Consider the following 25,157-nt stretch of genomic DNA (forward strand, 5'->3'; position numbering starts at 1 on the left):
TCACATGAGCGGTTTATTTCTGGTAAAGGTGGCGCCGTGGGCATGGACGGAGAGGTAAGTGTAACCGTCAATCTGTGACAGCAAACAACAGTGAAAAGTTTTACCAGGAATCAGAGAAATGAGGGAAAGTGAGGAGAAAGCTCCACCGCACCGTGAAACAACGCTGTCTGGATACCTGGGACCAGCTGCAGCGTCTGATGAGCTCAACACGCTTCAACAGAAGCTTAGTTTAGCTGGATTTATTGGAAAGTTGGAGAACTTAGCCCAATTCTTTGCAACTTTATGCTATTAATTCTTTGTATTGTAACATAGGTGATATTGTGGGGTGGGAAGGGAGTAAACAAACAAACAAACAAGCCTGAAGCTTCATGTAAAGACCTGCGTCCAACGGGGCCAGTCCACCAGAACCTTCCTACCATGTCCTCTCCTGTTTGACTTCCTGCTTGTGTTGTTCTCACTCAGATGTAAATGACTGTAGAGCCGAGCCGGACCGGACCGGACCAGAACAGAACAGGGCAGGGCAGGAAAGGACCGAACCGAACCGAACCGAACCAGAAGCAGCTGGTTGCAGCAGCAGGGATTAGCCAGCAGGCTCCGCCTCCAGTATCTCCGAGGTTAGGTTGGTGATAGAGAAGGTAAATAACGACGCCAGCAGCTTTGTCTCCTGGAGGAGTTTACCTCTGTATCCGACAGCCTCTGCTGGCTCCTCTTGCTGCCGCCGACCATCATCTGATCTTCCATCTCCATGTCGCTGCCTCCGCTGTGCTGCGTGTCGCTGTTGTCGCTGCTGTCGGGACTGCCGGCTGCTGAACCTGAGACAGGAAGGACTTTCAGACATCCAAGCACTGATCTGAAGCTCTTCTCATGTCTATAATCTATGTAAACAAGGTCTAGAGGCATCAGGGCTGACCTTTCTTGTTCCCCATGGGGAGGTTGGTTTTCAACAGGGAGGCAAAGGAGCTCTGCTTGGAGAGCTGAGCCTTTGCAGCCAGAGCGTTGTTCCACAGAGCCTTGATGAGCATGGAGGCCAGGTATAACGTCTGCAGAGGAAGGACACAGAGTGAGGACATGCACAGAGTGTGTGGCGTCACCGCACAGCGTTGGTTTACAGAACAACCTGCTCGGTGTGGGCACTGGGATGCAGGCCAGACACCAGGTTCAGGACATGACGGAGAGGTCCCGGGTCCAGGTTTTTAATGAGAGACGGGAAAAGGTCGTGGATGTAGCGGCTGCAGTGCTTCAACTGGAAACAAACCGTAAAGACAGATAAAAGCGTGTGAGTGCAGCAGGAGGGATGCTACTCTGACAGCAGGACCACCTCAAGCCTTATGAGGCTCTGGGAGGAAACAATCCGGCGCTCGGACCTGTGCTGCAGCCCAGATGCAGTCCACATGCTGCGTGCTGAGTCGGCCCTCCGCAGCCAAGAAGTTCAGGATCACTTGGCACTGCTTGATGATCTGAAAACAGCGTTGGGAGGAAATACGTCTCACACATGTGCTGTTTAATCACAGGGATCCACTTCCTCTGGAGGCTGCAAAGTCCTCACCTCGATGTGCAAATTCGGTCCAAATAGGTGCTCCACGATGTTGTTCTGGATCAGCCAGTCGGCCAGCTCCTTCGCTATGGATCTGAAACGGAGAAGCACGGCGTCAATGCAGCTCAACGGAGCGACAGGCAACACAACGGGGCTTCCAGGAACTTACGTTTCTGTGTCCGACACCAGAGACTCGTTGTTGCACACATCGTTGAAGGTGTGGAGCTGATTCTGAGGAAAAACAGAACGACAGACTGTAATCTGAGCTTTATTTTTTACATCTTTTCTTTTATCAGCTGGGATCCTCCCTGCTTCATACTTTATGTTGTGGTTTTATTAAAGCTTGTTGTTAGAAATGACATCGAGTCAGAAGAATATTCAAAGATCAGTGTGAATAGAAACTGTCCCAAAATAAAATAAATAAAAACAAAACACTACATGTAGTCCTCTAACTGTCCTCTGGGTTGGGGTTCCAGGCCTTCATTTGGCCAAAAAAAGAGTTTTCTGCTGATTTTATTCACATTTCACTACAGATGACCCAACAGTTTTTTCCATTTCCAACCTGACACAAACCTCTCAGGTCTACTTTCGGCTGACACCAGTTTGATGCAGATATCTGAGGTTCTGTGCTGTCCGACACCATTTTGTTATTTGTGGTTTGGCGCCGACCCACACCTTTCTCAATCCGATACCATCATCTGATGTTTAATGTCAGTAGATACCGATACGACACAGACTGCTCAGGTTTAGCCGATCCAGTAGCGAGGTTTAATATAATAACACAGGACTCGTCCAAAGGATGGATGTTAAGTCTGGCCAAGTCCAAAAAAAAAAACCATCTTCAGTTCTGTCTTCTAAAAGAAGGACAGTCCTTCCTCTGGGGAAACGGTTCCAGGAGTCGTCTTCATGAATGAATGACCTGGTAAAGCATCGTATCTCTCTCCTCCATGTCCATTAGCTTAGCATTTAGCAAAGTGACCTGGTAAAACATCGTATCTCTCTCCTCCATGTCCATTAGCTTAGCATTTAGCAAACTAACCTGGTAAAGCATCGTATCTCTCTCCTCCATGTCCATTAGCTTAGCATTTAGCAAAGTGACCTGGTAAAACATCGTATCTCTCTCCTCCAGGTCCATTAGCTTAGCATTTAGCAAACTAACCTGGTAAAGCATCGTATCTCTCTCCTCCATGTCCATTAGCTTAGCATTTAGCAAACTAACCTGGTAAAGCATCGTATCTCTCTCCTCCATGTCCATTAGCTTAGCATTTAGCAAACTGACCTGGTAAAGCATCGTATCTCTCTCCTCCATATCTATTAGCTTAGCATTTAGCAAACTGACCTGGTAAAGCATCGTATCTCTCTCCTCCATGTCCATTAGCTTAGCATTTAGCAAACTGACCTAGTAAAGCATCGTATCTCTCTCCTCCATATCTATTAGCTTAGCATTTAGCAAAGTGACCTGGTAAAACATCGTATCTCTCTCCTCCAGGTCCATTAGCTTAGCATTTAGCAAAGTGACCTGGTAAAGCATCGTATCTCTCTCCCCTAGGTCCATTAGCTTAGCATTTAGCAAACTGACCTGGTAAAGCATCGTATCTCTCTCACCCAGGCCCATTAGCTTAGCATTTAGCAAACTAACCTGGTAAAGCATCGTATCTCTCTCCTCCAGGTCCATTAGCTTAGCATTTAGCAAACTGACCTGGTAAAGCATCGTATCTCTCTCCTCCATATCTATTAGCTTAGCATTTAGCAAAGTGACCTGGTAAAACATCGTATCTCTCTCCTCCATGTCCATTAGCTTAGCATTTAGCAAACTGACCTGGTAAAGCATCGTATCTCTCTCACCCAGGCCCATTAGCTTAGCATTTAGCAAACTAACCTGGTAAAGCATCGTATCTCTCTCCTCCAGGTCCATTAGCTTAGCATTTAGCAAACTGACCTGGTAAAGCATCGTATCTCTCTCCTCCATATCTATTAGCTTAGCATTTAGCAAAGTGACCTGGTAAAACATCGTATCTCTCTCCTCCATGTCCATTAGCTTAGCATTTAGCAAACTGACCTGGTAAAGCATTGTATTTCTCTCCTCCAGGTCCATTAGCTTAGCATTTAGCAAACTAACCTGGTAAAGCATCGTATCTCTCTCCTCCATGTCCATTAGCTTAGCATTTAGCAAACTGACCTGGTAAAACATCGTATTTCTCTCCTCCAGGTCCATTAGCTTAGCATTTAGCAAACTGACCTGGTAAAGCATCGTATCTCTCTCCTCCATATCTATTAGCTTAGCATTTAGCAAACTGACCTGGTAAAGCATCGTATCTCTCTCCTCCAGGTCCATTAGCTTAGCATTTAGCAAAGTGACCTGGTAAAGCATCGTATCTCTCTCCCCTAGGTCCATTAGCTTAGCATTTAGCAAACTGACCTGGTAAAGCATTGTATTTCTCTCCTCCAGGTCCATTAGCTTAGCATTTAGCAAACTGACCTGGTAAAGCATCGTATCTCTCTCCTCCATGTCCATTAGCTTAGCATTTAGCAAACTGACCTGGTAAAACATCGTATTTCTCTCCTCCAGGTCCATTAGCTTAGCATTTAGCAAACTGACCTGGTAAAGCATCGTATCTCTCTCCTCCATATCTATTAGCTTAGCATTTAGCAAACTGACCTGGTAAAGCATCGTATCTCTCTCCTCCAGGTCCATTAGCTTAGCATTTAGCAAACTGACCTGGTAAAGCATCGTATCTCTCTCCTCCAGGTCCATTAGCTTAGCATTTAGCAAAGTGACCTGGTAAAGCATCGTATCTCTCTCCCCTAGGTCCATTAGCTTAGCATTTAGCAAACTGACCTGGTAAAGCATCGTATCTCTCACCCAGGCCCATTAGCTTAGCATTTAGCAAACTGACCTGGTAAAGCATAGTATCTCTCTCCTCCAGGTCCATTAGCTTAGCATTTAGCAAACTAACCTGGTAAAGCATCGTTTCTCTCTCCTCCATATCCATTAGCTTAGCATTTAGCCAACTGACCTGGTAAAGCATCGTATCGCTCTCTTCCAGGTCCATTAGCTTAGCATTTAGCAAACTGACCTGGTAAAGCATCGTATCTCTCTCCTCCATGTCCATTAGCTTAGTATTTAGCAAACTGACCTGGTAAAGCATCGTTTCTCTCTCCTCCATATCCATTAGCTTAGCATTTAGCCAACTGACCTTGTAAAGCATCGTATCGCTCTCCTCCAGGTCCATTAGCTTAGCATTTAGCAAATTGACCTAGTAAAACATCGTATCTCTCTCCTCCAGGTCCATTAGCTTAGCATTTAGCAAATTGACCTAGTAAAACATCGTATCTCTCTCCTCCAGGTCCATTAGCTCAGCTCAAACTGTTTATTGTTTTTGCCTGATAGCCACAGCCTGCATATAAACAGCGTGTTTATAGGATGAAAATACAAAGTAGTGAAGAAGAAACTCGAAAGGGAAACAATGGCTGAGAAAATGCAGGAAGGATTTCCCAACCCAGCTCCTCCTCCTGCCTCCTCCTGCTAAACAGCCTAGAAAGAGAAAATCATTGGTGGAAAAAGCTACAAATAAAAAAACACTCTGCCACGGCCTTTAAAAAGTTCCTGAATCCAAACGGTGATCAGGATCGCCACCAAAATTAAATCAGGTCTTCTTTTTCACATTACCAACAACTCCTGAAAAATGTAGTTTATCTGGAACACAAACAGATAAACGCCGGTAAAAACATAACCTCCAGGGCTGACGTAAGACAACAGCCTCGGACCACAGAACGAACAAAAAACAGAGCGGGCGGGGCCAAGACAGGGGAGGAGCCAAGAAGGGGAGGGGCCGAGACAGGGGGAGTGGTCAAGACAGGGGGAGGGGCCAAGACAGAGTGCCGCTTTCACATCTTGCTCCCCAACATTACCTTCCCCAGCTTTAAGTCAGCCCGAGTTTTTCCACATTGGTACTGAACACATCTGAACACAGTACAAGTACACACACATCGTAACGGCCCGATACGGATATCGGTGAAATCGATACGGATATCGGTGAAATCGATACGGACATCGGTGAAATCGATACTGACATTGGTGAAATCGATACTGACATTGGTGAAATCGATACTGATATCGGTGAAATCGATACCGTGATGGGAACATCCCATTTTCGGTGCGACTTACGGTGATTTGGCTGAGTCCAGCCAACCGCATGGTTAGAGTGGGCGACATGAAGTACTTGAAGGCCAGGTCCAGACTCTCCTTGTCGAAACACAGCGCGCTGTCCAGCGGCTCCTTCACCGTGCTCCACATCAGGTCGGCCATGTTGCGTGCGGCGCTCTGCCGCAGCTCCTGGTCGGAGAGTTTACAAAGATACCTGCAGACATCAAGCTGACATTTACCTGGCTGTCAGAGAGGAGGGAGAGTACAGGAACAAACCAACAGAGGAGGACATGTGACCATGACGTGATCACATATCTGTGTGTGGCGTCCATCTCTGATGGGCGTCAGCGGAGACGTGGTTAACGGCGGTTCATCCTGGACCAGACCGGGACAGAACCCAGGACCTGGACCCAGGACCTTAACGGCGGTTCATCCTGGACCAGACCGGGACATAAACATCCTCTCTGGATCAATCTGCATGTAACCGCTGTGGTGATCAGAGGAAGAACATTTCATTGGCTGAGTTCCCCTCCAGCTGGTGGCTCAGACTGTTGCCATGGTGACAGAGACTTCTGAGTTTCCTAGGAATGAGACGTCCTGACGGGACGAGAGAGGACCTGGACCCAGGACCCAGGACCTGGACCTGAACCCAGGACCTGGACCTGAACCCAGGACCTGGACCCGAACCCAGGACCTGGACCCCGGACCAGAACCCAGACAAGAATCCAGTCCTGAACCCGGACTCTAAGCCGGACTTTAACCTAGACCCGGACCTAGACCTGAAGCCCGACCGGAACCTGGATCTGAACCTAAACCCAGACCTGATACCGTACAAGATGTGAACGAGGACCTGAAGCCAGACCTGGACATAAATCTGAAACTAAACCTAGACCTTAAACCGCACATTATGCGAACCAGGACCAGAAGCTGGACCAGAACCCAGGACCTGGATGGATGAGTGGAAGCTTCAGGCAGCTGTAAAAACGTGTATTTAGACGAGTTTCTTCCGGCTGTTCTGCCCGTACGGTCTAAACTCACCGTATGACGTAGGTGCGGAACGGTATGATGTGCTGCATCACTGCGGGAATGTGCAACCATATTCGTATCTGTGGAACGAGACCAAACATCATCATCTTCACATGGACACAGACTGGAATCTGTGCTTCACATCCGATATTCCAGACCGGAACGTTCCTCAGACTCACATTAGAGACGATGGTGATGAAGGCATGAGCGATGGGGAAGGGGAGGGTCTCTGGAGCGCCCCACTCGAAGCACTCCTTCATCAGGGAGAGGCCGTGCTTACCGCAGAACAGACAGACGTAGCGCAGAAGGTGAAGCGGCACCTCCACGTCCTGTTGGGGGAAAACAGAGATAAAACAGGATGATGAGACTCTCCTGCACAAACTAAAGAAATAAAAGACCTGCTAAAGCTCAGTGAGTTTCACTGACTCAAACATCTGAGTACACTCATTACAAACAAGACAACAGAGGTCTTCATGAACACAAGTCCTGTAAAAACTCACCGGAAATGAAAGAAAGTGGGTTTTTCAGAACTTTAAGGGTTAAAGAGACAAGCAGTGAGAATAAAAACAGCTGAACTGCAGGGATGATGGTTTAATTCTTACGTTCATGTCGCAGAAGGAGCCCAGGATGTTGCTTTCATGAGCAGATATGTCCTGCAAAAAGAACAGGACATGATTAACATCTTCCAGCTGACGAGCGTCTGGCTGAGCTGGGCTTCATGCCGAAGTAACGATGGCTGCGAGAACGGGACGATGACAGAACAGGTGAGCTGGTTCACCTGACGATTCATGGAGGAAGGATTACTTCACACGTTACGCGACAGATCTGGATAAAACTTCCATGTATGGATGAGAACGTCACGTTCCTCCAGCCGGTTGGAACGTTTCAGTCGCACAGTGGCTACGCTTACATGATGTTTCTTAATTCGGAATTAATAATTTTCAATTAAATAATTCGTAATTAACGTATTGTCCTACAATTTACATGAAAATAATAAATCTGAATGAACATTTACATGAAACACTTAACTCCTCTTTAGAGCGGCGGGTTGGGAATGGTTCTGATTGGACAGAGGGTGCACGTGGCGTATGACGTATACCAGAAATAAACAAAGTTGGTTCCCTGCTTCTCGTCTTTTCAGTCGTAACTTGTAAAAACTACATAAGTCCCAGTTTCGCCACTATTTTTATGATAAATGTGAAGTAGCAGCGTTTTAAAAAAAAATTCCAGTCAAAGTCTCAAACGATTAGAAAAAAATACAATAACTTTTTACAAAAACAAGGTTTACTTAATGAATTGTATAATCCGGTTTGTGCAGACATGAATCGCAGAATGAATATGCTGTAGGCTGTATAAAGGGGCGTGTCTTTACTTCGATGGTGGGGTGCGTGTTGTGTTAGTAGGCGGTATAAAGGGGCGTGTCTTTACTTCTAATGGTGGGGTGCGTGTTGTGTTAGTAGGCGGTATAAAGGGGCGTGTCTTTACTTCGATGGTGGGGTGCGTGTTGTGTTAGTAGGCGGTATAAAGGGGCGTGTCTTTACTTCGATGGTGGGGTGCGTGTTGTGTTTGTAGGCGGTATAAAGGGGCGTGTCTTTACTTCGATGGTGGGGTGCGTGTTGTGTTTGTAGGCGGTATAAAGGGGCGTGTCTTTACTTCGATGGTGGGGTGCGTGTTGTGTTTGTAGGCGGTATAAAGGGGCGTGTCTTTACTTCAATGGTGGGGTGCGTGTTGTGTTAGTAGGCGGTATAAAGGGGCGTGTCTTTACTTCGATGGTGGGGTGTGTGTTGTGTTAGTAGGCGGTATAAAGGGGCGTGTCCTTACCTCGATGGTGGGGTGCGTGTTGTGTTAGTAGGCGGTATAAAGGGGCGTGTCTTTACTTCGATGGTGGGGTGCGTGTTGTGTTAATAGGCGGTATAAAGGGGCGTGTCCTTACCTCGATAGTGGGGTGCGTGTTGTGTTAGTAGGCGGTATAAAGGGGCGTGTCTTTACTTCGATGGTGGGGTGCGTGTTGTGTTTGTAGGCGGTATAAAGGGGCGTGTCTTTACTTCGATGGTGGGGTGCGTGTTGTGTTAGTAGGCGGTATAAAGGGGCGTGTCTTTACTTCGATGGTGGGGTGCGTGTTGTGTTAGTAGGCTGTATAAAGGGGCGTGTCTTTACTTCTAATGGTGGGGTGCGTGTTGTGTTAGTAGGCGGTATAAAGGGGCGTGTCTTTACTTCGATGGTGGGGTGCGTGTTGTGTTAGTAGGCGGTATAAAGGGGCGTGTCTTTACTTCAATGGTGGGGTGCGTGTTGTGTTTGTAAGCGGTATAAAGGGGCGTGTCCTTACCTCGATGGTGGGGTGCGTGTTGTGTTTGTAAGCGGTATAAAGGGGCGTGTCCTTACCTCGATGGTGGGGTGCGTGTTGTGTTTGTAAGCGGTATAAAGGGGCGTGTCCTTACCTCGATGGTGGGGTGCGTGTTGTGTTTGTAAGCGGTATAAAGGGGCGTGTCCTTACCTCGATGGTGGGGTGCGTGTTGTGTTTGTAGGCTGTATAAAGGGGGAACTGGATCTGGAAAATCTTGGCTGCACACAGTAACAGTTTCTCCCTCTCCTCTGTGCTCCAAGAGCTTAAGTGTTCCTGATCGCCAACATGGCCGTCGCTCCCGCCCCCGTCGCCGACCTCCCCCGACTTGCTGACACCCCCCTCCGCAGCTCCCAGCTCATCCTTTTGCCCCTCGTCCTGGCTCTCAGTCTTATTCTGGTTTAGGTCAGGCGTGTCCACGTCCTCTTCAGCAGAGTCTCTCTCCACGTTAACGGGTTCGTCCTCCCCCGGCGAAGACGGCTGAGGGAGGCTCCGAGGTATCGGGTCGTCCCGGCTCCATTCAGTTTCCCCTTTGAGAGTTGGGTCCTGGTTCCTGCAGAGCTCATCGCGAAGGCTGCTGATCTGCGTGACGACCAGGTTGATGAGCGCATAGACCAGCTGATTAAAGACCTCCAGGTGCTTGTACTCCTTGAAGCAGCAGAGACATTGCCTGGAGACGACAAAGGAGACGGAGACTTGAAAGCTGGACCAGCTCCCGTATCCGGATGTGTGACTCTTCATGTCAAAGACAATCTCAATAAAAAGATTTTAAAGAATAAAACCTGGTTTGACTGGAGCTAAAAACTTTCCATCATATTCACACCATATCAATAAGCAAACTGTTGCAGGATAAAACTATCTGGAAGATTTCTTTTCTGAACCTGTGAATTGTGGAAAATCATGTCTAACAGTCAAACAACAGATCAGAGAAACACAGGAATTCTATTTCTGGAAGGTGGAAAAGTAGATGTCTAGTAGAAGCAGGACTGACCTCTGTGTCCAGGAGCTGATGTAACAGAGTACCCGCAGGGCATGTTCTTTCTTCAGCTGGAAGCCAACATCACCGCCATCTGTGTCGGATACTGAGGAGAAACAACATGAAAAACTCGTTAGAAAAACATTTATCGCCTGAAAGAGCCGAGCAGCTGTCCATCCAGCTGCATCACACTGAACAACGTGACCAAAGCAGCGAGCACCTGCTGCTGTACAACCTGGGAAGTGTTAGCATTTCATCTTTCCAGGCTTCAATAAACTCCGACAGAGCAGAAATCAGACAGCGCCTCTGCCCAGGACAAAAAAGAAGCCGTCAAGGTCGCAAAAATACCACCAAAACACCAGAATTTAACGTATTTGACCCAAACACCGCTAGCAGGTTAGCCGCCACCGGCAGCTAACAACGTGCTGGATACTACCATCCATCCATCTTGTGCCGCTTATCCGGGGTCGGGTCGCGGGGGCAGCAGCCTAAGCAGGGAAGCCCAGACTTCCCTCTCCCCAGCCACATTTGCCAACTCTGCGGGGGGATCCCGAGGCGTTCCCAGGCCAGCCGAGAGATATAATCCCTCCAGCGTGTCCTGGGTCTTCTCCGGGGTCTCCTCCCAGAGGGACGTGCCTCGAACACCTCACCAGGGAGGTCCAGGAGGCATCCTGACCAGATGCCCGAGCCACCTCAACTGGTTCCTCTCGATGTGGAGCAGCAGCGGCTCTACTCTGATCTCCTCCCGGATGAGCGAGCTCCTCACCCTATCTCTAAGGGAGAGCCCGGCCACCCTGCGGAGGAAACTCATTTCAGCCGCCTGTATACGAGATCTCCTTCTTTCGGTCACGACCCACAGCTCATGACCATAGGTGAGGGTAGGAACGTAGATCGACTGGTAAATCGAGAGCTTCGCCTTCTGGATCAGCTCCTTCTTCACCACGACAGACCGGCGCAGAGTCCGCATTACTGCAGACGCCGCACCGATCCGTCTGTCCATCTCGCGCTCCATCCTTCCCTCACTCGTGAACAAGACCCCGAGATATTTAAACTGCTCCACTTGAGGCAGGACCTGACTCCCGACCCGGAGAGGGCAATCCACCCTATTCCGGCTGAGGACCATGGTCTCAGATTTGGAGGTGCTGATTCTCATCCCAGCCGCTTCACACTCGGCCGCGAATCGCTCAAGTGAGAGCTGGAGATCACCACCAGATGAAGCCAACAGGACCACGTCATCCGCAAAAAGCAGGGACTCAATCCTGAGGCCACCAAGTCTGATCCCCTCAACACCTCGGCTGCACCTAGAAATTCTGTCCATATAAATTATGAACAGAATCGGTGATAAAGGGCAGCCTTGGCGGAGTCAAACCCTCACCGGAAACGAATCCGACTTACTACCGGCAATGCGGACCAAGCTCTGACACCTGTCGTACAGGGACCGGACAGCTCGTACAAGGGGGTCCGGTACCCCATACTCCCGGAGTACCCCCCACAGGAGCCCCCAGGGGACACGGTCGAATGCCTTCTCCAGGTCCACAAAGCACATGTAGACTGGTTGGACAAACTCCCATGCCCCCTCCAGGACCCCAAAGAGGGTATAGAGCTGGTCCACTGTTCCGCGACAGGACGAAAACCACACTGCTCCTCCTCAATCCGGGATTCGACTATCCGGGAGTGCTGGGAGGCTCAGGGAGGCTGAGGAGTGTGATTCCCCTTTAATTAAAACACACCCTCCGGTCCCCCTTTTTAAGAAGGAGAACCAGGGCCAGGACAGCCCCACAGCATCCAGAGCCTTAAAGTGGAACTATTCTGTGCATTTCAGGCTAATTTATTTTTATTTCTGAGCCCAGAAGGGCTGGGATTGATGGAGCTATTGTCACAAATGGCTTTATTTACTTCAGACCGACCCTCTCCGTAGGCTGTCAGATCAGCCTGCGGGCAAAACGAGTGGATTGAGACTCTTCCGCATTACGCCCCGCCTCCTGCCACTGCACTACATCGAGAGCGCGCACCGCACCTGCTTTCACCGTCATTGTAACATCTCATAAACAGAAGGATTAGGCTCATATGAACTCAATAAAAAAACAAAATACCATGTCAACACATAGCATCCAGCCCTACATGTTGGAACCTGAATCAGAGCCTAAAACGAAGTGGAAAACAGCAACCCACAGCAACGAATGCAGCAGGATGTCTCTCTTTGGTAAACTCACCAGCCATCGTTGGAAATAACTTTATCCCACGTTTTCCACCCGCCTGATGTATTTGTACATGCCCTTGTTAACCAGTAGAAGGTAACCAATCACCGAACCTTATCCCCCGGGACGTCACAAGGATTTCCAAGTAGAAAAAACTCTCTAAAATGACGTGTTTTACTCAAACTCAAACATGCATTTAGGTGATAAAAAAACAGTGCTGTTCACATGTCTGATGAGGATTCAACACTGTAACACTGTAGAAAGCTCAGAAAACTTAAAATACCATCATAGGAACCCTTTAAGGAACTCTGGGCGGATCTCATCCACCCCCGGGGCCTTGCCGCCAAGGAGCTTTTTAACCACCTCAGTGACTTCAGCCCCAGAGATAGGAGAGTCCCCCCCTGAGTCCACCAGCTCTGCTTCCTCATCGGAAGACGTGTTGGTAGGATTGAGGAGGTCTTTAAAGTTTTCCTTCCACCGACCCACAACGTCCCGAGTTGAGGTCAGCAGCTCCCCACCTCCACTGTACACAGTGTTGACGGAGCACTGCTTCCCTCTCCTGAGCCGCCGGATGGTGGAGCAGAATCACCTTGAAGCCTGTTCTGGATACGACCATCCAGAACAGGAACAACATTATGGATTTCACACTTTCCAAATCAGTTCAGCTCTATTTCAAATAAAAGACATATTTTATGTCCTGTTGGTGATAAAGAACGACTTCCTTTATGAAAATCCTGGTTTACAAACCCCTAAAACTGCCAATTGACAAAGATTTATAAAATAATTAGTTTCTCATGGAGGGTCCGGTCGAGGCAGAAACTTATTTCTGCCACCTGTATTCGTGTTCCGGTAATTTAGGTCCATAGCTGGTGACCATCGGTAAAGGCAGGAATGTAGACTGACCGGTTAATCAAACGGTCAGTCGAACAGACCGATGCAGAGACTGCATTACTATATACGCCGCACCGATCCACCGATCAATGTCACGCTCCATCCTGAACCCCGACATACAGGAACTCCTCCACTTGGGGCAGCACATCGTTCCCATTCCATTCATTTTTCACCAGGCTGTCAAAATTAAACCATTTATACAGATAAATCTTAAATAATGAAATTCACCATCTTTAGTATCTTTATTTTTTCACACGTTGACAAATATATAGAATTAGTAAACAAGTGGTAATAAACATCTGAATTCAGCAGAATCTTCACAGGAGAAGCTGATTTTGGGCGTCTCTGTTCTCGATGGCTTCGGTTCTCTGCTGTGATACAAACCTCTGAGACTAGGGATCCCCCAATTGTGCTCTTGGAGGACCAGGGTTGGGGATCCCTGTTCTAGACAACGTGACGAGTCAAACAGCTGATCTCTGTGGGGTGAAACTCCCACACAAACACAGTTTAGCAGGTAAAAATGAGACATTAAAACACCTCGCTGGTGAATTTTATTTCTGGTCTTTCTGTGGACAGGATGAGTGCTCTACTGGTCAGGATCTTCATCCTGGAGCCCTGCAGCAGGATTTACTGGGAGGAAAGTCGTCTCCATCCCGGCGTCCAGCAGCCAAAGAAGTTTCTGCTGCTGGTTCTGATCCAGGATGGAGAACAGCTGGAACCAGGATGCTGGATGAAGGGAGGCGGATCCGGACACACCTGTTTCCAGGACAATGACCCAGTCATCAGAACCTTCAAGGCAGAGGGTAACCTGCAGGTCTCCCTGCTCCAACACACCTGATTCACATCAAATGGCTCCAACAGCTTCCTGTCAGTGTTTTCACAACAATTCATTTCACTCAGCTGTGTTGGAGCAGGGAAACAAAAACCTGCAGGATAGCAGCCCTCGAGGACCGGAGCTTCAGATGGAGCTGTCAATCAGGTATCAGCAGGACATCAGAGACCTGCAGTTCTCGTCCCGTTTCTGATCAACAGATTAAAAACCAGTTTCTGTTCCTCTGACGGGACCTGAGGAAAATACTGGTTTATGTGTCAAGTTCTGCTGATGGAACGTCTGGTACAAAATGGCCAAAGCTGGACATGAAAAGAAACTGGACTGGACATCTGGTGTTCCTGCTGGTCTGATGGATTTTTACTGGTCTCACTGGTTGATACAACTCAGCAGATCGCTGCTGTTTCTTCACATAAAGCCATTAAAATGTGAGTCCTCTCCCCTTTAACCGGAACGGTCGAACACAAAACAACTGTCTGGCATCGTTCTCATTCCGCTGCTGAAGACGCCTCTCTGTGGAGGTTCACATCCAGGCTGCCTGACCTCCCTACGATGCAGAAATAACCGAAACTGTTGATGATTCTGTCTCCTCTTTCCATAAAAAAAGGACAATTATCTAATCCCACAGAGCTTTTCATGGCACCATGAAAACTAAGTATGTCGAGTATCTGTTGTTCTGACTCATAAGTAAGTCACTTTGGATAAAAGCGTCTGCTAAATGACTGTAGAATAGAATAGAATCTCATCGTTAGACGGTCCGCAGAAAATTTGGCCTCAGGCAGTACTGGACATTTCTGCATAAAAATGACTAAAAATACACCAGAAGTGGGTGATGGCAAGAAGGTCTTCAGACTTGGAGCTCGTCACAGAGGATTTGTGGTGAAAATCACCCAGAAAGAGGTGAAAAAAACCTGCCAGAAACTTTTGATTCCTGTAAAGCCAATCAGGACTTTCACATTGACTACTGTGAAGGATGTGAATCATTTGAGAAGACTTTTCTCAATCAAATATAAACAAAATCAGTTATATATTAAGTGTAGCATGTTCAGATTAATTGCTAACTTTTAGCAGTAACGGCTATGTTAACTTGACATGAGACCAGTTGGGGAATTTGTGTTTTACTGCAAACATTACACATGTTACTAAAGCAAACAGGTATGACAGATCATATATGAAAATATACCATGTAAAAGAACAAACCCAAGCAGCTGAGGATCATCGACATGCTTGTGACTAAAATGTGTCTGCAGCCATAAATCTTCAGAGCTAGCTTAGCAACTGCTAGCTTAAGTAACGTTTCAAGCATTCGTCAAAATATTCTAAAAACGCCTCTGTTCGCGTTGTAATGTCAACAGAGAGCATTGCTACGCGTTAGCAGGCCTTTCCGAGTTGAGAATGAGAGGAAAACAATGGATGTGAGTGGAGTGGACAGCTAGCAGACTGACCTGACAAACACATCAAACAAAGTCAGCCTGTAGCCAGGTAGCTCCACATGCTAACCTAGCTGCTAACATAGCTTCCCATCTTCCAAATCCCTGCTGGAACAACATCAGCATCTTTCCCCATCTATGCTGTATCCAATGCTTAACGGTGCTGGGGTATATTAACTCACAACCTCAATGTCACGCAGAAAAGTGATGGAGAAACGGAGGATTTCTGACCAGATTTCAGGCGATCCGAGGCCCAAAAACTGACTGCAGGGCTGGAGAATGGGATCAACATGCATCACCTGAGAAACATGTCGCCCATTGCAACATACACAGTTCGATTTATGTCACAGTTTTATGGTTTAACAGCCTGTAGGTGGAGGCAGGTTGAAAAAGGGGGAAAAAGACTGGTCATGTTTAGCTTTCCAGCATGCTAACACATCAAGCTGCAGAGATGCTAACACCTGATGCTAACACCATGCAGCGAAACAAAAATATTCACTTACTTTCATTTAAAACCTCCACCAGCTCGGCGCAGTTCTCACACATTGTTCATGAACTGAGAGCACCAAGTCAAACCATGGCCCTGGGAACAGCTGGTGAGTGCTGGCTGGTTGTTTTTGGGTTAAAAAGGCCCAGAGGAGGGAGTGATGTGTTCAGGTTAGCCCGCTGGAGAATGATCCTGCGGAAACAGCCAGCTGGACGACGTGATTTGCATCCAAACGACAGGGATGTTTTCCAACAGATAAGAGGCACTGCAGGGTTTTAAGTCGAATCAGTCGCCAATCTGAACGATACTTGAGAAAGTAGACACGGCAGCCATGTTGAAAAAGGAAGGGAGGGGGTCGGTCCAAGCTGGTCGGAGGTTCGGGACTTTCCGGAACCTCTCGGCTCTGTCCGACGTTAAACTTCGGAAATCTCGCGATAGCTCTGCATCTCTTCACACTCAAATGACCTCAAGGGCAAAAGAGTTAAAGGTGCTGAGACCCATGATAAGATATGTTTAATCCACAGATTGTATCCAACCAAGCACTATTTTCAGAGATTCAAAACTGAGGTTGATGTCTCTTGTTCCTTTTGTAAACTTCACCCAGAGACTTCGACTCACCTTTTTGGAAATGTATATACTCACAGAACTTCTGGAAGGACATTGTTGCACTGATCTCCACTACATCAAACCAAGTTTCCTTCTGTATCTTGAAAATGTTTTGTTTGGTATCACAGATTTCAAGAAGAAAGATTCTACTGTCATATATCTTATCAACCTGATCCTGTTTCACATTTACAAAAGTAAAGTAATGCATAGAAAACCACTTTTTAATCTCTTTATAACAGAAGTTAAAATGTATCTTGATACAATCTCAGACTCAACAACAACAAAAAGGCAAAAAAAAAGATATTTGTAACAAATATAATTTAATTCTGTAACTCGCATTTACCCTTTTATTTATTTATTTTTCTTTATTTTTTATTTGTTAATAGCAACTTTCTCTTTTCATTAGTGTCCTATGTCCCTTTTTGCTTTTTGTACAATTCTCTTTTGTTGTTTTTTTTCTTTTTGAAGACTTGTAAATTCTGTAAAAGAATTGAAGTTATAAATAATAATAAAACAAAAAAATTATAAGATATGATGAATAACTCGCACCGTTTTTTACTATTTAACTAAAACTAAACTGGAGGGTTGTTAACAAGCCTCCAACCACTGCTTTCCATCAGAACAAGAACTCCTCATGTTAATTATCTAATTATCTGCTATTATACTGAATTTCTTTTTGGGGATTAATAAAGTATTTTTCATTTTCATTTAATAACTTACATACTTCTAAGTTATATACATTGACTGTATATGGTCTATGGTCATATATCACTAAGTTACTAGCAGGCGCCAGCCTTGGGAGGTGAAAAGTAAAACCCGTTTTAGTGCCAACTGCAGTTCCCTCTTCATCCACTAGGGGCTCCAGAACAGAGAAAATCCCATGGAGTCCCATGTAAAAAAGACCAACTTCACAGCATAAATAAAGTACCTGGTACAAAAAATATTTTAGGTTTAATAGGTCATGATAACTGAGGAGGATTTTTGTGTATCCGTTCAGGTGTTATTTAATCTGAATAATTAGAGGTCTGTCTTTTGATTGACAGGTACAAGATATCCGTCTGCAAGAAGGAAAAGTGTAGCACAACCAGTGTTTTTAGCCAGCTAATAGCATGACTTAGCTTTAGCTCACCTACCTCCATTAGCTGGTTAGCTCCCTTAATCTCTGGGTTAGCTTGGTTAGCTCTTAGCTACAGAGAGAGTTGGCACTTGGTGTCCATCATTCACCCCCTTTAGGTCCCATAGGTGGCTCTGTTCTGGACTGGTTAAGGTCCCATAGATGGCTCTGTTCTAGACTGGTTTAGGTCCCATAGGTGGCTCTGTTCTGGACTGGTTAAGGTCCCATAGATGGCTCTGTTCTAGACTGGTTTAGGCCCCATAGGTGGCTCTGTTCTGGACTGGTTTAGGTCCCATAGGTGGCTCTGTTCTAGACTGGTTTAGGCCCCATAGGTGGCTCTGTTCTGGACTGGTTTAGGTCCCATAGGTGGCTCTGTTCTAGACTGGTTTAGGTCCCATAGGTGGCTCTGTTCTGGACTGGTTAAGGTCCCATAGATGGCTCTGTTCTAGACTGGTTTAGGCCCCATAGGTGGCTCTGTTCTGGACTGGTTTAGGTCCCATAGGTGGCTCTGTTCTAGACTGGTTTAGGCCCCATAGGTGGCTCTGTTCTGGACTGGTTTAGGTCCCATAGATGGCTCTGTTCTGGACTGGTTAAGGTCCCATAGATGGCTCTGTTCTAGACTGGTTTAGGTCCCATAGGTGGCTCTGTTCTGGACTGGTTTAGGTCCCATAGGTGGCTCTGTTCTAGACTGGTTTAGGCCCCATAGGTGGCTCTGTTCTGGACTGGTTTAGGTCCCATAGGTGGCTCTGTTCTGGACTGGTTTAGGTCCCATAGGTGGCTCTGTTCTGGACTGGTTTAGGTCCCATAGATGGCTCTGTTCTAGACTGGTTTAGGTCCCATAGGTGGCTCTGTTCTAGACTGGTTTAGGCCCCATAGGTGGCTCTGTTCTGGACTGGTTTAGGTCCCATAGGTGGCTCTGTTCTAGACTGGTTTAGGTCCCATAGGTGGATCTGTTCTAGACTGGTTTAGGTCCCATAGATGGCTCTGTTCTAGACTGGTTTAGGTCCCATAGGTGGCTCTGTTCTGGTCTGGTTTAGGTCCCATATGTGACTCTGTTCTGGACTGGTTTAGGTCCCATATGTGACTCTGTTCTGGACTGGTTTAGGTCCCATATGTGACTCTGTTCTAGACTGGTTTAGGTCCCATATGTGACTCTGTTCTAGACTGGTTTATGTCCCATATGTGACTGTTCTAGACTGGTTTAGGTCCCACAGGTGGCTCTGTTCTAGACTGGTTTAGGTCCCTTAGATGGCTCTGTTCTAGACTGGTTTAGGTCCCACAGGTGGCTCTGTTCTAGACTGGTTTAGGTCCCACAGGTGGCTCTGTTCTAGACTGGTTTAGGTCCCTTAGATGGCTCTGTTCTAGACTGGTTTAGGTCCCATATGTGACTCTGTTCTAGACTGGTTTAGGTCCCTTAGATGGCTCTGTTCTAGACTGGTTTAGGTCCCACAGGTGGCTCTGTTCTAGACTGGTTTAGGTCCCACAGGTGGCTCTGTTCTAGACTGGTTTAGGTCCCATAGATGGCTCTGTTCTAGACTGGTTTAGGTCCCACAGGTGGCTCTGTTCTAGACTAGTTTAGGTCTGATAGATGGCTCTGTTCTGGACTGGTTTAGGTCTGATAGATGGCTCTGTTCTGGACTGGTTTAGGTCTGATAGATGGCTCTGTTCTGGACTGGTTTAGGTCTGATAGATGGCTCTGTTCTGGACTGGTTTAGGTCTGATAGATGGCTCTGTTCTGGACTGGTTTAGGTCTGATAGATGGCTCTGTTCTGGACTGGTTTAGGTCTGATAGATGGCTCTGTTCTGGACTGGTTTAGGTCTGATAGATGGGTCTGTTCTGGACTGGTTTAGGTCTGATAGATGGGTCTGTTCTGGACTGGTTTAGGTCTGATAGATGGGTCTGTTCTGGACTGGTTTAGGTCTGATAGATGGCTCTGTTCTGGACTGGTTTAGGTCTGATAGATGGCTCTGTTCTGGACTGGTTTAGGTCTGATAGATGGCTCTGTTCTGGACTGGTTTAGGTCTGATAGATGGCTCTGTTCTGGACTGGTTTAGGTCTGATAGATGGCTCTGTTCTGGACTGGTTTAGGTCTGATAGATGGCTCTGTTCTGGACTGGTTTAGGTCTGATAGATGGCTCTGTTCTGGACTGGTTTAGGTCTGATAGATGGCTCTGTTCTGGACTGGTTTAGGTCTGATAGATGGCTCTGTTCTGGACTGGTTTAGGTCTGATAGATGGCTCTGTTCTGGACTGGTTTAGGTCTGATAGATGGCTCTGTTCTGGACTGGTTTAGGTCTGATAGATGGCTCTGTTCTGGACTGGTTTAGGTCTGATAGATGGCTCTGTTCTGGACTGGTTTAGGTCTGATAGATGGCTCTGTTCTGGACTGGTTTAGGTCTGATAGATGGCTCTGTTCTGGACTGGTTTAGGTCTGATAGATGGCTCTGTTCTGGACTGGTTTAGGTCTGATAGATGGCTCTGTTCTGGACTGGTTTAGGTCTGATAGATGGCTCTGTTCTGGACTGGTTTAGGTCTGATAGATGGCTCTGTTCTGGACTGGTTTAGGTCTGATAGATGGCTCTGTTCTGGACTGGTTTAGGTCTGATAGATGGCTCTGTTCTGGACTGGTTTAGGTCTGATAGATGGGTCTGTTCTGGACTGGTTTAGGTCTGATAGATGGCTCTGTTCTGGACTGGTTTAGGTCTGATAGATGGCTCTGTTCTGGACTGGTTTAGGTCTGATAGATGGGTCTGTTCTGGACTGGTTTAGGTCTGATAGATGGCTCTGTTCTGGACTGGTTTAGGTCTGATAGATGGCTCTGTTCTGGACTGGTTTAGGTCTGATAGATGGCTCTGTTCTGGACTGGTTTAGGTCTGATAGATGGCTCTGTTCTGGACTGGTTTAGGTCTGATAGATGGCTCTGTTCTGGACTGGTTTAGGTCTGATAGATGGCTCTGTTCTGGACTGGTTTAGGTCTGATAGATGGCTCTGTTCTGGACTGGTTTAGGTCTGATAGATGGGTCTGTTCTGGACTGGTTTAGGTCTGATAGATGGCTCTGTTCTGGACTGGTTTAGGTCTGATAGATGGCTCTGTTCTGGACTGGTTTAGGTCTGATAGATGGGTCTGTTCTGGACTGGTTTAGGTCTGATAGATGGCTCTGTTCTGGACTGGTTTAGGTCTGATAGATGGGTCTGTTCTGGACTGGTTTAGGTCTGATAGATGGCTCTGTTCTGGACTGGTTTAGGTCTGATAGATGGCTCTGTTCTGGACTGGTTTAGGTCTGATAGATGGATCTGTTCTGGACTGGTTTAGGTCTGATAGATGGGTCTGTTCTGGACTGGTTTAGGTCTGATAGATGGATCTGTTCTGGACTGGTTTAGGTCTGATAGATGGGTCTGTTCTGGACTGGTTTAGGTCTGATAGATGGATCTGTTCTGGACTGGTTTAGGTCTGATAGATGGCTCTGTTCTGGACTGGTTTAGGTCTGATAGATGGGTCTGTTCTGGACTGGTTTAGGTCTGATAGATGGCTCTGTTCTGGACTGGTTTAGGTCTGATAGATGGCTCTGTTCTGGACTGGTTTAGGTCTGATAGATGGCTCTGTTCTGGACTGGTTTAGGTCTGATAGATGGCTCTGTTCTGGACTGGTTTAGGTCTGATAGATGGATCTGTTCTGGACTGGTTTAGGTCTGATAGATGGCTCTGTTCTGGACTGGTTTAGGTCTGATAGATGGCTCTGTTCTGGACTGGTTTAGGTCTGATAGATGGCTCTGTTCTGGACTGGTTTAGGTCTGATAGATGGCTCTGTTCTGGACTGGTTTAGGTCTGATAGATGGCTCTGTTCTGGACTGGTTTAGGTCTGATAGATGGCTCTGTTCTGGACTGGTTTTTCCCTTGAAGATGACTTTCGTCCCAATTGTTTGCTTTTTATCCCCAAATAAAGCAGCTGGTATGAGACGGTACCGATGCTCGGCTTACATTTCATCATACATGACAGATAATGACGGCAGCTCGTCAGATGATGCTGTTACTGATGAGGTTTTGTTTTGATATTTTGTTGGTTTATTGCAGGTTGTTATATTTACCATATTACTTTAATGGGTTTTGTTCATATTCCTATATAATCAATCATGAAGTTTTTGTTTACTTTTAACGTTATTAAAATTTTCTACATCGAAGAAAAAGTACCAGAAACTAATGTTATGGTATGGAAAGGAAAAATGTTGGTACTGCCATTCAACCTATTGAGACTTATTTGCTTTTTAGTTTTAGTTTTATTACCTTTTTTCACTGCATTTATTATATTTTAATAGTTATAATTATGCTTTAGTTTGACGAATCTTTGATGTTCATCACGTTATTTGTTGCCATTAAAGTGCTTTGTAAATACGTTGATGGCGTCTGAAAGCTCCTGAGCTGAGATTAGCAGGTTTGTGTCGCTGCGGAACACGTCCAGTGCTGGCATGTTTTCTGTCAAACATGTTCAGCAGGTAATAAATACGAAGAAAGACGTCAGATGTTTTGTAAAAACAGCAAACTTTATTTATTCGTAGCACTCAGACAGTTTAGCATCACTGAAGCTTATTTTACATGTTGACAGAGAGGAGATTATAAATAAGATTCAGTTCTTGCAGGTATGAAAGAAAAAGAATCCGACCGTCTGACGTCGCGGCTGAAGGGATTCTCTGCGACTTATCGACGCGACATGCTGGCCGTTGACGCGTCGTCGCTATTCAGGCTGGTTCCAGTTAATCCCACGTCTCCTCCGGCAGCTGGAGAAGGTTGAGGATGACCAGAGCAGACATCTGAAGGCAGCGGCGACCACCATGCTGACGCTTTTCAGCAGAAACTCAGACTTGCTGAGTAAAAGCTTTAACTCCACCGCAGAGGAACCATCAGCTGCGTCTCATGGACAAACACGTCGTGTGATTGTAACGGCAGTCAGCCAATCGGCTGCGTGTTGAAACGACGTGCTGGATCGTAGCGGGAAGCTGTCGGTTAGCATCGCTGGCTGCTGCCGTTCCACTTCACGTCCAGACGGCAAACCGGAGACGAAGTGAGAGCTTCAGACTCTGTGGGTAAACTGGAGAGAACTTGTTCCCTGCTGGCCTCGTCGATGGGAAGACTGGAATACACACATGGACGCGTGACGGTGAACCAACACCTTCAGCTGGATGCTGGAAGACGAAGCGGCTCGGAGAGGACGGACTTTCCTCGTGTCTGACCTCCCACGTCTCCTTCCTGGTTTCGTGGTGAACTTTCCAGCTGAAAATCTCCAACCATGCAGACCAAACCGCCTCTAGAAAAACACATCAAACTGTTGTTGGAGCAGAGCATGAAGAGAAAACCAGGAGTTAAAAGCTGACGGACTGATTTCAACTTTCATTTCTGATAAACGTGAAATTCTGAAGCTGAAAACATCCCGACAGCTGATCTTCCCTCCTTTCAGATGGACGTTTCTCTGTAGTCAATAAAAAAATTCATCTTTAACCAACTCTTCTTACCAGATGAACCTCCTCAGCTGTGTTTATCTGTTCTTCTGAAACAACCACTGAGCTTATTTCCCTGTTTAATCGATTCATCGCCATTCAACACGAACCGATTCAACTTTGATTCGTGAAAGTACAAAAATGATTATTTCTTATTGTTAAATGACAGAAATGCAGCTGTGAAGTGAGGCAGGAACATAAATGCTAGGCATGCTTTAAGGGGACTTTTTATGGAGACGGACCGGTCCGTCCCCTTAAAGAGCCACTGTCCTACAACTTTTAGGTGCTCCAACACACCTGAACCAAGCGGCTGACCTCCCTCCTCTGCATGTCAGTCGGCTCTGCAGACCTGCTTGTCCGTACTAAACAAGTTCACTGCATCTTCAAGGTCGCAACGTGAGCTTGTGCGTCTTTAAGGAAAAACAAGAGAAATTTTGAAAAAACACGACTGCAGTCAACAACTATTTCCCTTTTTAATAAATAAATAAATATGTTTTTGCTGCTTTTTAATGCCTTGTTGGTTTTATATTATATTTAGTGTTTTCTAGCCCCACCAGTCCTTGTTATGCTGCTTTTGGTATATTCTGTTCAGTAAAGAGTTTGTCTAATCTAATCTAGAGTATCTGGATGCTAACTGGCCGCTGTTTCTCCACAATAAGTCTGTATCCTTCAGAAATCAATTTTAAGTTGATTAAATTTAAGTTGTAGCTGTTGCAGGTCAATATTTCCTTATTATTACATTTTAACATCCTGATTATCCAATGATTGCCTTTAAACAAATATTTATGAACACATGATGGCAGAAATATAGAAATAACCTCGTGGTGTGTGTTAACAGGACTAATGCAGGTGTTCTGTGCATATCCTAAACATATCTATAGGTGTGTAGCTGATGCTACCTCACCTGGGTTTTATTATCAAGGTACAAGGAATTGACAACGTGGTCCAACAGTTTGTGTCCAGTTTCAGACTAAAGTTAAACTGCTGTTTGTCTGGATACCTGCAGAAAAGAGTAAACCTGATCAAACTTAAACCTCAGAAATCCATCAGATACTGGTGATAAATCAACCGAATTAAAAAAAATAAAATAAAATAAAAAGAACAAAAGCCTACAACCTGAGTTTCCAGTGAGTCTGTTAAAGGCTTTGGGTGTGAAAATATGTCTTATTATTATATTAATTTTAAATTTGAGCAGAAATTAGAAAGATTGAAGATAAACAGTAAACAGATGAAACAGCGCCTCCAAAAGGCCAACCTCGTGAACTGCAGCCTAAATGACGGACAGTTCTTAAGTTTGTCATTTGTTAATACCAAAAAAGTAGTTTAACTCGTCAAATCTAATTAAACGACTTAATCCAATACTAAACACCGTAACATTAAGTATTTCTGAAATACTTACCCAGAAAGTGCCATTGCTGTAAACCAGAGCTAGCGGTGCTGCGGACGGAAGCCCGATGTACCAAAAATCTCAATAAACGCAAGCGTTAGCCTTTAGCTGTCAGGTGCTATGAACAACTTGTTGGCTTTCTGAACACATTTCCACTGGAAAGTTCCAGATGAGACGTTTACGACCCGACCAGGGGAGTTAGTTTCAGCTTTACATCAGATTCCCATCAGGCTAGCAGCAGATCGGCATGCTAACGGAGAAGCCAGAGATCTTTCAGGTCCACTTGTTGATTAAACGTTAAGATAACATTCACATTTCAGGTTGTATTCCGGGTCATTCTAACGAAGTGAAAGAGACGTGTTTTATTTCAGATTCTCTTCTTTCATACTGCTGAGCAGCAAAGATGTTTTGATGTTTGCAGGTCTGTTCGTTCAACACACCGCCCCACTGCGCCTGCGCGTCAAATGTCGCCGCAGGCGCAGTCCCCGCCCAGTAAAGATCTGATTGGATGTACGTCACTCCTGTCGTCATACATAATCACAAACTGGACTTTTTTTTTTAAACTGCAAACTTTATTGAACATTACTTCTTAAAAAAGACGAAATACTGTGATGCATAATTATTACGAAAATACAACAGAGTGATTTATTAATCACTTAAAGGTGGAGTATGTAAGATTTTCAATATTTTCTAAATAAATTA

General features: G+C 46.1%; 1 protein-coding gene and 1 long non-coding RNA gene across 3 annotated transcripts in view; both read right to left on the minus strand.

The window, feature by feature from the left end:
- The window catches only part of usp34 (ubiquitin specific peptidase 34), a 62,362-nt gene extending 46,219 nt beyond the window's left edge, over positions 1-16,143 (minus strand). For both annotated transcript variants that reach the window (XM_079264773.1, XM_079264772.1), the window contains exons 1-13: positions 15,876-16,143; positions 10,040-10,130; positions 9,202-9,718; positions 7,310-7,360; positions 6,887-7,036; positions 6,720-6,787; positions 5,703-5,895; positions 1,704-1,765; positions 1,547-1,628; positions 1,365-1,457; positions 1,118-1,243; positions 911-1,040; positions 679-812 (exon numbers count right to left, since the gene is read on the minus strand). In XM_079264773.1, the coding sequence (XP_079120899.1) occupies positions 679-812; positions 911-1,040; positions 1,118-1,243; positions 1,365-1,457; positions 1,547-1,628; positions 1,704-1,765; positions 5,703-5,895; positions 6,720-6,787; positions 6,887-7,036; positions 7,310-7,360; positions 9,202-9,718; positions 10,040-10,130; positions 15,876-15,918 (1,740 nt within the window). In that variant the 5' untranslated portion in view covers positions 15,919-16,143. The remainder of the gene's footprint in view (positions 1-678; positions 813-910; positions 1,041-1,117; positions 1,244-1,364; positions 1,458-1,546; positions 1,629-1,703; positions 1,766-5,702; positions 5,896-6,719; positions 6,788-6,886; positions 7,037-7,309; positions 7,361-9,201; positions 9,719-10,039; positions 10,131-15,875) is intronic.
- A 6,020-nt stretch (positions 16,144-22,163) lies between these two features.
- LOC306774788 lies at positions 22,164-24,881 on the minus strand. Its single transcript, XR_013771836.1, has 4 exons — positions 24,468-24,881; positions 23,973-24,068; positions 23,366-23,478; positions 22,164-22,878 (listed from the first exon to the last, which is right to left on the minus strand). It is a non-coding gene; the product is annotated as an uncharacterized lncRNA (long non-coding RNA).
- Between the last annotated feature and the right edge of the window lie 276 nt (positions 24,882-25,157).

This window comes from Telmatherina bonti (genome assembly GCF_933228915.1).
Source record: "Telmatherina bonti genome assembly, chromosome: 3".
NCBI classification, from domain to species: domain Eukaryota; kingdom Metazoa; phylum Chordata; class Actinopteri; order Atheriniformes; family Telmatherinidae; genus Telmatherina; species Telmatherina bonti.